General features: G+C 40.3%; 1 protein-coding gene across 2 annotated transcripts in view; it reads right to left on the minus strand.

The window, feature by feature from the left end:
• kdm6al (lysine (K)-specific demethylase 6A, like) overlaps positions 1 to 17,928 on the minus strand; it is an 89,556-nt gene that overhangs the window by 18,743 nt on the left and 52,885 nt on the right. For both annotated transcript variants that reach the window (XM_081381184.1, XM_081381183.1), the window contains 4 exons: positions 17,068 to 17,388; positions 9,588 to 10,246; positions 466 to 595; positions 238 to 343 (listed from right to left, as the gene is read on the minus strand). In XM_081381184.1, coding sequence (XP_081237310.1) covers positions 238 to 343; positions 466 to 595; positions 9,588 to 10,246; positions 17,068 to 17,388 — 1,216 coding nt within the window. The remainder of the gene's footprint in view (positions 1 to 237; positions 344 to 465; positions 596 to 9,587; positions 10,247 to 17,067; positions 17,389 to 17,928) is intronic.

A 17,928-nucleotide genomic window follows, 5' to 3' on the forward strand; every position in this document is an offset into this window, starting at 1 on the left:
TGAAGTGTCCCTTTAAATCTATGGAGAGTCCCCACAAAGATAGTAAACCAGACGTGTGTGTGTGTGTGTGAGAGTGTGAGTGTGTGTGAGAGAGAGAGAGAGAGAGAGAGAGAGAGAGAGAGAGAGAGAGAGAGAGAGAGAGAGAGAGAGAGAGAGAGAGAGAGAGAGAGAGAGAGAGAGAGAGAGAGAGAGAGAGAGAGAGAGAGAGAGAGAGAGAGAGAGGCTAAAGGCTCTGACCCAGTTTGAGGGCTCCTGCAAGGCCCCGTATGACCGTCACTGGGTTGGACTGGTTTGTGCAGAATTGGTGCAGTGGTGGGAAGAAAGCGTCTCTCTTATTCTCCAACTGAAACACATTATAAACGCATTACACATCTCCATGCAGAAACATGCTCACACTCACTCTCGCTCGCACTCACACTCGCTCGCACTCGCACTCGCACTCACTCACGCTTGTGAGCAACTCACGTAGATGCTGGGAGTGGGAGGGTTGAGCTTGTCTTTATCCAGAGGAGGAGCAGGTGGAGGAGGGAGGCGAGGAGGAGGGCATTTGTTCAACAGGATTCTGCTGCTCGACAAACCGTTCTTACCAAGATTCCTAAAAATATTAATAATATTAGATAAGTGTTATTAATGCAGAATACAACAAATCAAAATGAATCATAACTGAAAGTTTGGTCAAACTCAACACCCTCAGAATCTCACCGTGGTCAGAATTAAAATGCAGTGGCAAATTTTGTGCAAGCCCATGTGTGACATCATTCAAGCGCTTAAAAATATAGTGCATATTTCTGTCTGTGCATACAACAATCTCAAAGTCTGATCCGCTTTCCCGTTACGCAGGTGTAATTGAGTTTTGCAAATACTTACTGCTGCAGATGTGCTTGTTTGAGAGCAACCCCCTGGAGCCGTGTGGAGCACTTTTATGATGGATAGACGCACTTTTATGATGGATAGACACACTTTTATGATGGATAGACACACTTTTATGATGGATAGACACACTTTTATGATGGACAGATGCACTTTTATGATGATAGATGCACTTTTATGATGGATAGACGCACTTTTATGATGATAGATGCACTTTTATGATGGATAGACGCACTTTTATGATGATAGATGCACTTTTATGATGGATAGATGCACTTTTATGATGGATAGATGCACTTTTATGATGATAGATGCACTTTTATGATGATAGATGCACTTTTATGATGGATAGACGCACTTTTATGATGGATAGATGCACTTTTATGATGGATAGATGCACTTTTATGATGGAGAGATGCACTTTTATGATGATAGATGCACTTTTATAATGGAGAGATGCACTTTTATGATGATAGACGCACTTTTATGATGATAGATGCACTTTTATGATGATAGATGCACTTTTATGATGGATAGATGCACTTTTATGATGATAGATGCACTTTTATGATGATAGACGCACTTTTATGATGATAGATGCACTTTTATGATGATAGATGCACTTTTATGATGATAGACGCACTTTTATGATGATAGATGCACTTTTATGATGATAGATGCACTTTTATGATGATAGACGCACTTTTATGATGATAGATGCACTTTTATGATGATAGATGCACTTTTATGATGATAGATGCCATGGGCGTCGGAAGCAAAAAAAAAAGTGGGTGGGTCCTCCCCCAGAAAAATGTTACTAATAAAATGTCATGTATTCTGATGCCTTTTAATTACAAGTAAACTAAACTCGCCTCCACGTCGTGCTTTAAATGCACAGCTATCCGTGGATTAACCTGCTGATACCATGGTCATTTGCCAGCATTGACAACTTAAAGCGATGTTTGCAATATTTGACTGGAAGGGTACAACGGCCGTTTTTTTCGTCAGTTGCGGCTCGTTGAGAAATATAATGTAGCTATTTCAGCGGAAATGGAGTTTAACCCTCTGAGGTCGACAAACGCGCCGGCGCGTTTTGCTGGATTTTCTCCACATTGTAGCACTTTAACCCTCTGAGGTCTGAGCTGTTTTCTGGGCCCTGGAGGTGTTCTGACATGCTCTGACATTTGTGGTTATTTCTGTTACTTGTGACATTTTCATGGCTAAAGTCTAATTACACTGTATTCAGCACAAACTCTGCTACAATAATATATCAGCAGCATGTATGTAAAAGTTTGTAGTTTTGAGATAATGACATTTATGCGTGGTTTGTGAAAATACAAAAATAAATTCTCACTGAAATAAGGTCATGAAACCCATACTGATTATTTCTTCACAAGACTTTTGAAAATTGTATCACGTAGCCTAGAATATTTGCTCTAAAACTATGTGAGAATCACCCTGACTGCTCATTCAGATAAGACAATATATTGATTTAAAAATTTTACGACGTGTTTTGTGTTAGAAAGCAATATGCGAAGGGGCGGATCACCTCATTAATATGAAAGCTTTCCACACCTGAGAAAGACAAAGAACCTCCCTAATGGCCCTATTAGGAGCTTATCAGGGCCCATCATTCTGACCAACCTTGCACAAAGAATGAGGAGATTTAAAAAAGAATGGCTTTTAAAATTGTTTGGATTTATTTACAACACAACATAATCCAAAGATACACAACAAAAAAGCACTTATTGAAGAAAGAGACCTTTGTGCCATTCCTAAAAACATTGTACATACCTTTCATTTTCTAAGGTGTTTGATTTTCACTTTACCATGTTCATGTACAGAGACATGTACTGTGAATGTTTAAGTCAGCAGGACTCAGTGGCATCTGGGCCCTGAAAAAAAAAAAAAAAAAGAACATACTGATATCAAGAGAAAGGCCTGCACGATTTTGGGAATACATTTTAGATTTTTCTTGTTAAAATTGCTTTTTAAAATTCACAGAATACACACACACACTCACACAAATGTTTCCAACAATATATAATGAACACCAGGTTTGTTGTGCCTTGTAGGTATAGGCTATGCGCAGTGCTGCATAAAATAATAAAAAAATAGCAGCCTATATATATTTTCAAAAAGATTTCAGTAACAACTAAGCTAGAGAAAAATATATTGATTATCATGTTACTTCAAATGTTTCCATTCGTTATGATGATATGAAATGAGATAATAGTAAAAACATAAAGCCGTTTGGAGCGTTTTGCTTTTCCAAAATATGATACATTCAAACGCGATCGCGATCAAAAATATGATACATTAAAACGCGATCGCGATCAAAAATATGATACATTAAAACGCGATTGCGATCAAATATAAAACATTATGGTTAGGCCTACCATATACATAGCCTATCTACGTTTGAGCAGATATCCACAAACACAGTAACAGTAAACACGGGTCTAAATATTATAATATTCACCATATATCTAGCAACAGTTCAACTGCAATGTGAAATTTATGCAACAATAGCAAACTAATATGTAAGAATTACTTACCTTATCTTTCTTGTCTTCAAATATCGTTCTTCTTCTTCTGATGTAAATCCAATGTAAGCTCAGGCACGTCTTTCAAACTCGACGAAAAGTGAAGTGAAGTGTTTTGTTGTTGAGGTAATGAGGGCGATCGCGTTCCATGTGGAGATTTGCATGTGAATATCTTTTGCGCGAGTGGGCGTGGCCGAATTAAAAATAATTAGGAAGCGTTTGAGAAGCTGGAAATCTTGTTGGTTTTATACAAATTACTTAAACGGAGAATATTTGTTTTCGTTTTGAATCCGATCATTTAAAAGTACACACTTAAATGTTTATAAAGGTGTATGGCTCATAAATGTGTGACAAGTATTCGCTGAGTTTTGTTTCAGTTTATAGACGTGCTCAAGAAAAAAAAGTTCACCGCGACGGAGAGGCAGAACGCACACACTGTTTATTTTCTTTATTTTACAAAAGCACAATGTTTTGATTTGATTGGAAGTGGACACATACAAAAGTAGAAATACCACAGATTCTTTTTTTATATTTATTTTTTCTGTATGACCATAAATGACAGAGAAATTTAAGTTTATAGTGCTACAATGTGGAGAAAATCCAGCAAAACGCGCCGGCGCGTTTGTCGACCTCAGAGGGTTAAACTTAAATTTCTCCGTCATTTATGGTCATACAGAAAAAATAAATATAAAAAAAGAATCTGTGGTATTTCTACTTTTGTATGTGTCCACTTCCAATCAAATCAAAACATTGTGCTTTTGTAAAATAAAGAAAATAAACAGTGTGTGCGTTCTGCCTCTCCGTCGCGGTGAACTTTTTTTTCTTGAGCACGTCTATAAACTGAAACAAAACTCAGCGAATACTTGTTACACATTTATGAGCCATACACCTTTATAAACATTTAAGTGTGTACTTTTAAATGATCGGATTCAAAACGAAAACAAATATTCTCTGTTTAAGTAATTTGTATAAAACCAACAAGATTTCCAGCTTCTCAAACGCTTCCTAATTATTTTTAATTCGGCCACGCCCACTCGCGCAAAAGATATTCACATGCAAATCTCCACATGGAACGCGATCGCCCTCATTACCTCAACAACAAAACACTTCACTTCACTTTTCGTCGAGTTTGAAAGACGTGCCTGAGCTTACATTGGATTTACATCAGAAGAAGAAGAACGATATTTGAAGACAAGAAAGATAAGGTAAGAAATTCTTACATATTAGTTTGCTATTGTTGCATAAATTTCACATTGCAGTTGAACTGTTGCTAGATATATGGTGAATATTATAATATTTAGACCCGTGTTTACTGTTACTGTGTTTGTGGATATCTGCTCAAACGTAGATAGGCTATGTATATGGTAGGCCTAACCATAATGTTTTATATTTGATCGCAATCGCGTTTGAATGTATCATATTTTTGATCGCGATCGCGTTTTAATGTATCATATTTTTGATCGCGATCGCGTTTGAATGTATCATATTTTGGAAAAGCAAAACGCTCCAAACGGCTTCATGTTTTTACTATTATCTCATTTCATATCATCATAACGAATGGAAACATTTGAAGTAACATGATAATCAATATATTTTTCTCTAGCTTAGTTGTTACTGAAATCTTTTTGAAAATATATATAGGCTGCTATATTGTTATTATTTTATGCAGCACTGCGCATAGCCTATACCTACAAGGCACAACAAACCTGGTGTTCATTATATATTGTTGGAAACATTTGTGTGAGTGTGTGTGTGTATTCTGTGAATTTTAAAAAGCAATTTTAACAAGAAAAATCTAAAATGTATTCCCAAAATCGTGCAGGCCTTTCTCTTGATATCAGTATGTTCACTTTTTTTTTTTTTTTCAGGGCCCAGATGCCACTGAGTCCTGCTGACTTCAACATTCACAGTACATGTCACAGTACATGAACATGGTAAAGTGAAAATCAAACACCTTAGAAAATGAAAGGTATGTACAATGTTTTTAGGAATGGCACAAAGGTCTCTTTCTTCAATAAGTGCTTTTTTGTTGTGTATCTTTGGATTATGTTGTGTTGTAAATAAATCCAAACAATTTTAAAAGCCATTCTTTTTTAAATCTCCTCATTCTTTGTGCAAGGTTGGTCAGAATGATGGGCCCTGATAAGCTCCTAATAGGGCCATTAGGGAGGTTCTTTGTCTTTCTCAGGTGTGGAAAGCTTTCATATTAATGAGGTGATCCGCCCCTTCGCATATTGCTTTCTAACACAAAACACGTCGTAAAATTTTTAAATCAATATATTGTCTTATCTGAATGAGCAGTCAGGGTGATTCTCACATAGTTTTAGAGCAAATATTCTAGGCTACGTGATACAATTTTCAAAAGTCTTGTGAAGAAATAATCAGTATGGGTTTCATGACCTTATTTCAGTGAGAATTTATTTTTGTATTTTCACAAACCACGCATAAATGTCATTATCTCAAAACTACAAACTTTTACATACATGCTGCTGATATATTATTGTAGCAGAGTTTGTGCTGAATACAGTGTAATTAGACTTTAGCCATGAAAATGTCACAAGTAACAGAAATAACCACAAATGTCAGAGCATGTCAGAACACCTCCAGGGCCCAGAAAACAGCTCAGACCTCAGAGGGTTAATTCATTAGGGCATTCCTCAAGTGGAATGGATTTGACTGACGACGCTCTGAAAAGCGAACAGACATATGCGCTGAATGTAAAAGTGAGTGGGTCCAATATCATTGGTCTTAAAAAGTGAGTGGGTCTTGTCCCACCCATATACAATGGTTCCGACGCCCATGATAGATGCACTTTTATGATGGATAGATGCACTTTTATGATGGATAGACGCACTTTTATGATGGATAGACGCACTTTATGATGGATAGATGCACTTTTATGATGGATAGATGCACTTTTATGATGGATAGACGCACTTTTATGATGGATAGATGCACTTATGATGGATAGATGCACTTATGATGGATAGATGCACTTTTATGATGGATAGATGCACTTTTATGATGGATAGATGCACTTATGATGGATAGATGCACTTTTATGATGGATAGACGCACTTTTATGATGGATAGATGCACTTTTATGATGGATAGATGCACTTTTATGATGGATAGACGCACTTTTATGATGGATAGATGCACTTATGATGGATAGATGCACTTTTATGATGGATAGATGCACTTATGATGATAGATGCACTTTTATGATGGATAGACGCACTTTTATGATGGATAGATGCACTTTTATGATGGATAGATGCACTTTTATGATGGATAGACGCACTTTTATGATGGATAGATGCACTTATGATGGATAGATGCACTTATGATGGATAGATGCACTTTTATGATGGATAGATGCACTTATGATGGATAGATGCACTTTTATGATGGATAGATGCACATGATGGATAGATGCACTTTTATGATGGATAGATGCACATGATGGATAGATGCACATGATGGATAGATGCACTTTTATGATGGATAGATGCACTTTTATGATGGATAGACGCACTTATGATGGATAGACGCACTTTTATGATGGATAGATGCACTTATGATGGATAGATGCACTTTTATGATGGATAGATGCACATGATGGATAGATGCACTTTTATGATGGATAGATGCACATGATGGATAGATGCACATGATGGATAGATGCACTTTTATGATGGATAGATGCACTTTTATGATGGATAGACGCACTTATGATGGATAGACGCACTTTTATGATGGATAGATGCACTTTTATGATGGATAGATGCACATGATGGATAGATGCACTTTTATGATGGATAGATGAACTTTTATGATGGATAGATGCACATGATGGATAGATGCACATGATGATAGATGCACTTTTATGATGGATAGATGCACTTTTATTATGGACAGATGCACTTTTATGATGGACAGATGCACTTTTATGATGGATAGATGCACTTGATGGATAGATGCACATGATGATAGATGCACTTTTATGATGGATAGATGCACTTTTATTATGGACAGATGCACTTTTATGATGGACAGATGCACTTTTATGATGGACAGATGCACTTTTATGATGGATAGATGCACTTTTATGATGGATAGATGCGCTTTTATGATGGACAGATGCACTTTTATGATGGATAGATGCGCTTTTATGATGGACAGATGCACTTTTATGATGGATAGACGCACTTTTATGATGGATAGATGCACTTTTATGATGATAGATGCACTTTTATGATGATAGATGCACTTTTATGATGGATAGACGCACTTTTATGATGGATAGACGCACTTTTATGATGGATAGACGCACTTATGATGGATAGATGCACTTTTATGATGGATAGATGCACTTTTATGATGGATAGATGCACTTATGATGGATAGACGCACTTTTATGATGGATAGACGCACTTATGATGGATAGACGCACTTTTATGATGGATAGACGCCATGGATAGACGCACTTTTATGATGATAGATGCACTTTTATGATGGATAGATGCACTTTTATGATGGATAGATGCACTTTTATGATGGATAGACACACTTATGATGGATAGACGCACTTTTATGATGGATAGATGCACTTTTATGATGGATAGATGCACATGATGGATAGATGCACTTTTATGATGGATAGATGCACATGATGGATAGATGCACATGATGGATAGATGCACTTTTATGATGGATAGACGCACTTATGATGGATAGACGCACTTTTATGATGGATAGATGCACATGATGGATAGATGCACTTTTATGATGGATAGATGAACTTGATGGATAGATGCACATGATGATAGATGCACTTTTATGATGGATAGATGCACTTTATGATGGATAGATGCACTTATGATGATAGATGCACTTTTATGATGGATAGATGCACTTTATGATGGATAGATGCACTTTTATGATGGACAGATGCACTTTTATGATGATAGATGCACTTATGATGATAGATGCACTTTATGATGGATAGATGCACTTTTATGATGGACAGATGCACTTATGATGGATAGATGCACTTTTATTATGGATAGATGCACTTATGATGATAGATGGACTTATGAGTGATAGACGCACTTATGATGATAGATGCACTTTTATGATGATAGATGCACTTATGATAGATGCACTTTTATGATGGATAGATGCACTTTTACGATGGATAGACGCACTTTTATGATGGATAGATGCACTTTTGATGATAGATGCACTTTTATGATGGATAGATGCACTTTTATGATGGATAGACGCACTTTTATGATGGATAGATGCACTTATGATGGATAGATGCACTTTTATGATGATAGATGCACTTTATGATGGATAGATGCACTTTTATGATGGATAGATGCACTTTATGATGGATAGACACTTTTATGATAGATAGATGCACTTATGATGGACAGATGCACTTATGATGATAGATGCACTTTTATGATGGACAGATGCACTTTTATGATGGACAGATGCACTTATGATGATAGATGCACTTTTATGATGGACAGATGCACTTTTATGATGGATAGATGCACTTTTATGATGGATAGATGCACTTATGACGATAGATGGACTTATGATGGATAGACGCACTTATGATGATAGATGCACTTTTATGATGGATAGATGCACTTTTATGATGGATAGATGCACTTTTATGATGGATAGATGCACTTTATGATGGATAGATGCACTTTATGATGGATAGATGCACTTTTATGATGGATAGATGCACTTTTATGATGGATAGATGCACTTTATGATGGATAGATGCACTTTTATGATGGATAGATGCACTTTAATGATGGATTGACGCACTTTTATGATGGATAGACGCACTTTTATGATGGACTTCAAAACAGAAACGGCCATTCACTGCCATTATAAAGCTTGGAAGAGCCAGGACATTTTTTAATATATCTCCGATTGTATTCGTCTGAAAGAAGAATGTCATAAACACCTAAGATGACTTGAGGAAATCATGGGGTGATTTTCACTTTTGGGTGAACAACTTTTTAAGAATTAATTTGACCAACGAGCAGTTAGTCAAGGGGTAATCAGATATACTTTTCGGATTCTTATTAGACATGTCTGTCTGACTAGTTATGATCAGTTTAAAGATAAAAACAGATGTACCTGCAGGCCTTGAGGACATCAGGGGATGTGGGGTAAATGGAGACGGTGGAGGACGAGAGCGTTGGTCTGTGAGGTGCTTTAGCACACAGCTCCGGCGGCTCTAGCTTTAGCGGCTCCAGCTTCACCGGGCTTCGAGAGTCTTCTGAACACGCTCCTCCTCCACTCCCGTTAACGGTGACGGTGGAGCCGGGCTTGTTAAGGCTGGCCGAGGGCTCCACAGGTGACGGTGATGATGCGGACAGGGCGGAGGCGGGTGAGGAGGCGGTGGAGCTGCCCGGAGCCGTTAGCGTGGAGCCGGGGTGAACGTGGTTTAGCCGTGAGTTAGTGGCAGGAATCTCCTTCCCACCGAGCTGCGGATCGTGTGCCGGAGAGCCGGGCCTGGACCTGGAACTGGGACTGTGGTGCTGGGTGGCAGTGGAGCCGTTGCTCTCTTTGGTCGGGCCGGTGCCGTGGGGAACACCTGAGGTAGCCGTTAGCCATGAGGAAGTGGAGGAAGAGGAGGACGACGAGGAGGACTGGTGATTGACAGCCGGCTCTGAGGGAGTCGTAGAGGAATGTCCAACCTGATTGTGAGGGCCACCGTCGGCCGAACCACTGGAAGAGAGAGTCCGGTCTCCATTAGGACCCGCCCAATGCGAACCTGGACCCTTCTGAAGCCCCTAAATCAGGAGGAAAGTCAAAAGAACAAGCATGAACGAGCCGAGAAACTGTATAAACGCTGGTTTCAGTGGGTTTGAGAGTCAGGAAGTGAATGCTCTCGATGAATGAACGCACTCAACACAAAATGTGTAAAAATGTGATGCATTATAAAATGTTTTGTTTATGATCCTCCCATGATGTAGAAAGTTTAGCTGGGTGTCAGAATTCATGTGTCATATGATAACAGGTTCAAAATTAGTTTTTGATATTAAAAGTTCCCTTTCATAGGTCTCTCAACACTGTGAATATCGCTATGGGAACACCTTTGGTGTGGACGAATGTCTGAAGCCCTTATACCATCACGCCAATTTGATTGGCCAATGACGCTTAGCACCACCCTAAGAATGCGTCACGTATACTTCATATTAGTGTGCTGCGCGCTATTTCCTCAGATTTTATTCCTTCAGGAGAAGGATTTTCTGTTACCCGTAGGAAAGCGTGTTTATCGTGTTATTTGCTATAATTCAGAGCAGTGTAATTAGTTCTGCTTTGGTTGGGAAATCCTACATGGCCACTGGGCAGGCAGCAGCCTCTCTTCATTCAATGGCTATACTTCAGGTCTATCAAGCAGAGGTGCTTAAAGAGTTGGATGAAAGAGAAGGCCTGACTCCAAAGGCTGTTAAAGAGCTCAGGCGGGCCACTGACTTGGTGCTTAGAGCTACCAAGCACACTACCCAGGCAGTAGGCCGGTCCATAGCAGGTATGGTGTCAGTAGAGCGCCACCCATGGGCGAGGCTAGCCCCTTTTTAGGGGTGCTTCAGCACCCCTAAAAAGCAGCTCAGCACCCCTAAAACTTGGAGAAAGAAATGTTGTTATTCTAAAAATTTTGTTCGTCTTTGACAAGGTTAAATAATGTCCAAAACATACTCCGTAGTTTGTGGTTTAAAATGTATGTGTTAATGATGAAAATGAAAACATCCCCGCTTAGCAAATGGTGTCATCCTCTTCTCGAACGGCACGAACGTCATCCAGCGCGAAACACACGCAGAGTGAGAACCCGTTATGAAGTGTTGTGAATCAGCGAAGTTGCTCCAAAGCTGTGTCTCACACTTCTTTCCTTTTGTTCCGATTCCGAAACCATATCGGTGAGTACTAGTCTGGAGTCACTTTTAAGTGTTGTGAATCAACTAAGTTGCTCCAAAGCTGTGTCTCACACTTCTTTCCTTTTACCTAGAGTTGTTCCGATTCCGAAACCATATCGGTGAGTACTGGAGTCAGTATCCTGAATCAACATGGTACACCTATAATAAGTGTTTAGTTTCGGACTATTGTAGTCCAGCGGGTCGCCGCCGCTGTGGAGTAGCACCAGACCTGGGTGACTCGTCCATAGTCATGAACGGAGAGAAGTAGCGCCGGTTACAATGTTCTTCCGCAAGACGCATGCAGTTCTGTTTATTAACTGCTAGAGCGTGAAACAAAAACAGCAGCGCGACAAATAAACTGCGTACCTGTGTAGTGCGTACGTGTGTCTCTGTTGTTAAAGTTTATCGTTAATTTGAAACTCATTTTAACAATCGGGAGTCATGTAAACATGACGTCACGTGCGTCTTATCTGGTCAGTCGTCATGGAAACATGAAGCCCTGGCGTTTGGACCAGAGTGAAAACAAACGACATATCACTGTATACCACCAGTATGTGTGAAAACACTCACTGTGGCTTTTTAAATGAATTGTTATTCATTCCTAGATTTATATCTGTTATTTTTCAGTTGTGGCTGACTATCAAACTAGACAATAAAAGAAAGTTTAATGTTTTTCTTTTACTGTATTTATTCATTCCTCACACACAGAGGATTTAACCTGAACCATGCTTAACTCCTGAACTCCTAGCATTACTCTCTCTCTCTCTCTCTGTGTGTGTGTGTGTGTGTGTGTGTGTGTGTGTGTGTGTGTGTGTGTGTGTGTGTGTGTAGTGCACGTGTGGCCTGCCAGTGAGCAATGGACATAAGACAGTTCTTTAGAAAAAAAAAAACAGATTCAGGTGAGAGACTAGGAACAGTCCATAATGACCTCTGTCTTGTTTTGTTTTTTATGTTTTTTTGTTCTTCTGAAAAGTGTTAAGCTAAAGTAACAGATAATGCAAACCATTACTTATCTAGGCAATGGTCCCCTGCTTTTTTTTTATTTTATTTTTTTATTTCAAACCCACAATGGAGAATACAGCTTCTCTTGTGAAAGGAATTTGTGATTTAAAAAAGTTTGTAAGCCCAATAATAATAATAATAATAATAAAGACATTTAAAATGACACGCCTCTTGTGTGCCTTTTGATCATATCCTTAGAATCTGTAAATGGTCTCCATAACATTTTTGTGACATGACAAACTGACCTCCCTCAACTCTCCTGCCTACAATATATTTGTGTATGATTGTCAGTGCCAAGGGAAAGAGAGGGAGAGGGAGATGGAGAAGGAGAAAGGGAAAGGGAAAGGGAAAGGGAGAGCATGCAGGAAGAACCAGGTGAGGAAACAACAACAATAAATTGACATATAGTGAATAGTGGCAAGCAAAACAGTAACTACTCATACTCCTATACTAACTTATTGGCATTAAGTAGCCTATATTATTTTACACCACATTTTTTTCATAATAAAGGAGGAGGAAAACAACAGGGAGAGTCCATAAGGGATGAGAGGGAATTGACTAGTGAAAGAAATGAAGAAACAGAGGGAGTGCAACATGGAGACCACCAAGCCAAAGCAGCAGGGCCAGAAGAGAGCTGTTCAGACTTGGGGTATAAGGACACTGGTCCTAAACAGTTAAAGCTGTCTCAATACCCTCATGCTCAGTTTGGCACACAAAAAAGAGCCTTTCAAGAACAGTGGTTCAAAAGTTTCAGATGGCTGGAATACTCAGCTAGACAAAATGCTGCTTTCTGCTTTCCTTGTAGGGTATTTGGCAAAAATGTCAGAAAGGATGCACTTGTGAATGATGGAGTTAATAACTGGCAAAAGGCACTTAGCAAGTTTCAAAAACATGAAACAACACAGTCACATAAGGACAGTGTGGTTTGTTGGAACAGCTACAAAGCAAGCCTGTCAAAAGGGAATGTTGTAGAGCAGATAGAGGGAGCAAGTACCACTGAAATTAGTGAAAGAAGGCAGTACCTAGAGCGTATTATGGCAGTAACCTGCTTCTTGGGAAAGCAAGGCATAGCATTCAGAGGTCACGATGAAACAGATGAGAGTCACAACAAAGGCAATTTCCTAGAGTGCATGTCACTTTTGACCAAATTTGATCCCTTCTTGCAGAGATACACAGCCCCTTCAAACACCACGTATCTCTCATCTGATAGCCAAAATGAGATGATAGAGTGCTGTTCACAAGAAATAACAGAAAATATCATCAGTGAGATAAAGGGAGCAGATATGTATGCCATTATGGCTGATGAGGCCAGGGATGGAAAGACAGAACAGTTGGCACTCTGTGTTAGATACGTGTCTGTTGAGGGTGCCGTCAAAGAAAGGTTCCTAGCCCTTACAGAGGTGTCACAGTTTGATGCTACTTCGATAACAGCTGCAATTGAAAATCAGTTGGTAAAGAAGGGAATTGATCAGTTGAAATGTGTGGCACAGACCTACGATGGGGCAGCTGTCATGAGTGGGGATGTTGGGGGTGTACAAGCCCATTTTAAAAAGAAGCACCCTGAGGCAATTTATGTGCATTGCTATGCACATGAGTTAAATCTTGTTTTATGTCACACATGCAAAGCTGTCTCTGAAGCCACAGAGTTCTTCAACATGCTGGAAAGTCTCCATTCTTTCTTTAGTGTCTCCCTTGTAAACCACCATAAGTTTGTGGACACTCAAAAGAAGTTAGGGTTGCAGCCAAGAGAACTTGTGCAGTTGTCAACTACACGCTGGGCATCCCAGCTTCATTCAGTGACTGCAGTGATTGATAATTTCCCTGCTATCATTGAGTGCCTCTCCACAATCAAGACACCTACAGCAGTTGGATTGAGGGCAAAACTCAGTAAATTCTCCTCAGTGTATTTGCTGATGGTTTTCCACACTCTCCTGTCTGTAACAGCAGGTTTACACAGATACCTACAGAAGGAGACCATTGACATTGCCCAAGCAGTGACATACAAAAATGCAGTGACTGACACCATGAAGCAGAAACGCAGTGACACCACTGCTGCAGATCTGTACTCCAGAACAATAGCTATGTGTGAGGCAAACCAGATAGCAGTAGAATCATCCTCAGGACAGAGGCGGAAGACAAAGAGAATGGATGAATATGTTGTTGAGTCAACTTGTGGGGCAGGCAGTGAAACCTGTGGCTCTACAGAGTCTGAAGATCTCAAGAGGAAACTTTTGTTTCCTTGTCTGGACCGAATGATCTGTGAACTTGAGAGGCGTTTTTCTGGTGTGAATGAGGATGTGCTCAATGGAATTCAGGCATGCAGTCCAACCTCAGGCCATTTCTTGTCTGAACCTCATCTGACAGCACTGGCTCTGCATTACCATATTGAACTTAAGTCAGAGGAAGTGATAGTTGCAAAAAACTTTCTGAAGCGCAAGATTGAGGCTGGTACAGTTCAGGACATGCTAGCAGTGTACAAACTCCTAGATTCGGAAATGTTCCCTTCGCTGAAAGCTGTCATGCAGGTTGCCTTGACAATACCAGTTAGCAGCTGTACATGTGAGCGGTCTTTTAGTGCCTTGCGTCGGCTCCATACATGGCTGAGGAGGACCACAGGCCAAAGCAGACTCCAGCACCTAGCTGTGATGTCTATTGAGAAGGAGTTGCTTGAAAAAATTGAACACCAAAGGGTCATTGACAGGTTTGCCACCCTCAAAGTGCGGCGACATAGATTAACTCTCCCAAAGTAGAGCCAAATGGGGATTCAGGGGAAGTACTTCAAAGATTTCCCTCTCTTTTTTTTTTTTATATCTTTACTTTCTAAGTATTTTTAAGACCTCTGTAAATAATCTGGATATTTTGGACTTCTTGGTTTTACCTTCTTTTTTTCTTCTTTTTCTTTTTTTTTTCTTTTTCTCTGGATGTGAAGCTTGTTTTATTATTATTTATTGATGACTTATATTGGTTTATGAAAGTTCAGACAGGCGAGCAACCAGATATGTTAGAGATGGCCATTTGTAAATAATTTACAGAAGATGAATTACATTTTGTTGTCCAAGTACTTGTTACTTTGTTCAATGACAATAAAGTTGAATCTAATCTAACCAATCTGATGACTGTTGATACAAAAGGAGGCACATGGAGTTAACGGTCAGGAAAACCAGCTGAGTGAAGAAGGTTTTGTGTTTGTTACAGGGGGCTGTCTGTGTGAACTCACAATTAAGCTGGTGTTCTGAAAAGGTCTCAAAAAAAAGAAAAAAAAATCTGGATTTTGGAGTTAGTTGAACCAATGTTAAAATGATAGTTATTTTTCAATAGGTATATTTTTTGTTTTTGTGTGAAAAGAGGGTGGGTGGTGGCAGTGGGGCTCATTGGGTGCTCAGCACCCCTAAAGCTCTGACCCTAGAATCGCCCCTGGCGCCACCTTTGGCTCACTCTTACTGACATCAAAGAAAGAGAAAAACCCTTCCTGTTGGAACCACGCAAGCATATTCGCCTCTCTCATTTTGGCCTCTGTTCCGCCGCAAATTGAGCAGCACTCCAGACACTCCACGCACTCATGCCTTCGGAGTTCTGGGAAAGGCCCTAGTAGGGTCATGGGCATGTGGCCAGTTTATGATGGGGTTCAAAACCCCCACGTTCGACGTGGTGGGCCAGCCCGATCGGGCGATGAGACAGCTCCCTGTTGTAGAGGTTTCCGCCACTTATGTGCTTTCGACCGATCAGCCCAGTAGGCTTTTTAGGAGCTCTTTTGATATTTGTGTTGCGGCAGGATGGTCCTCTCCGAACACTTTTATCAAGTTCTATGGTCTGGATGTGAGGATGGCTCCTGGCTAACAGGTCTTATCAGCTTGAGCGGACACTTTCCACTGTCTTCCAGCTATTCTCAGGTATGTGAAGGCGTTATGGTATAAATCGTTCCCATAGCGTTATTCGCAGTGTTGAGAGGCCTATGAAAGGGAAAGTGTCGGTTACGTATGTAACCTTTGTTCCCTGAGTAGGGCCTTCCCATTCTTGAATAGTGCTTCCTTCGTCATGGAATCTGAAGAAATAGCGCGCAGCACACTAATATGAAGCATACGTGACGCATTCTTAGGGTGGTGCTAAGCGCTATTAGCCAATCAAATTGGCGTGATGGTATAAGGGCTTCAGACATTCGTCCACACCAAAGGTGTTCCCATAGTGGTATTCTCAGTGTTTGCAGTACGTACGTAACAAAGACGTTCTGTTGATGTTGCACATTGAGGAAAACAGTATCACAGACCAGATGCCGATAAGAGCTGGCATGATTAAACTGCTTCTGCATATAAGAAAATGAGTGCAAAAAAGTGCTGCACGGGGTGTAAAAATCCGTATCCCGGTGCTTTTTGGATGTAGGGAAAATGTGACTATTTAAATGTGTATTTAAATGGGATGTATGTAAAAATGCGATTTTTATGAAAATGATACATAAAAATGTATCAGTCCAAGGCACTCGAGAGTTTATTTCATTATGGCTTTAGGCAATTAAAACAGTTTTCAAATGCTTCTGCACATAGTTCAGATAATCTAGTGAGTTTGTCATATCGTTTTTTTTTTAAAGCCAAAATATTTTTGGATAAATGTCTAAATGGGGAGGATCATGACCATGTGTTTTATCTGTAATGCTAGAGAAGCGGTTTGGCTTCAGGTTAGAGTAAGAAGCGCAGTGCTCAGACCTGAGTGGCGTTGAGGTTCTGGCTCCTCCACGGGTCTCCTGGGCTCCTGCAGTGGTGAGGTAGTGCGTTGGGGTGCAGGTAAGGCACGTCTCCGTTCGCTCTGCTCCCCGGCGTGTGATTATTGCCGACTGCAGGGGGTTGTGGGCCGGAGCGAGAGCCGGGACCGGGACTGGGAGGCAGCGGCCCGTTGGCCAGCGGATGAGCAATGCAGGACGGGCGGGGAACCGGGCCTCGGGGAACAGGGTGAGCAGGCAGTGAGGAGACGCCCGAGGGTCCGTTGGGGAGAGAGGGTCGGATCGGGCCCGAGGAGTTCTGCCTCATCTGTAGGGAAAGGGCACAATCAACCCCAAATATTAAGCAAGTCAAACAAACACCTATTACAGTTTAAAGGCTCGTGCACACCGGGACGATTAACGCGTGCTCTTTTCGCCGACGTTTAACGCCTCGTGACTAAACAAAGGGCGCCAACGTGAGTATGCACACCAATGCGCAAAACGGCAGACGTAAAATCGTAATTGAAAAAAAAAATGCCTCAGGTTTGTTTTTTGGTTTGACGCGCCGCCTTAAAAACTGGCCAACCAATGAGATTGACGCTTTTATTCATGTGCCTGGAGCTGCTGAAGTTACAGTAGCATAGACATAGTAAATATTAAAGCACAAAAGTATTAAAGCGCTCAAGCACAAAGCGGTCTTGCTGAGCACACATTGATAGAAGACGACGATGAAGAGGAAGTAATAAGATGAAGAAGATGCAACGAGGCAAGATGAATGTAGAGCTGCTGGTGTCTTTGGTGTCTGAACACAAAGAACTTTATGACAAACGCCACAGCAACTACAAAAATCTTGATAAGAGGGAGTTGT

The sequence above is a fragment of the Scardinius erythrophthalmus genome (genome assembly GCF_964197995.2).
Source record: "Scardinius erythrophthalmus genome assembly, chromosome: 12".
In the NCBI taxonomy this organism is placed as follows: domain Eukaryota; kingdom Metazoa; phylum Chordata; class Actinopteri; order Cypriniformes; family Leuciscidae; genus Scardinius; species Scardinius erythrophthalmus.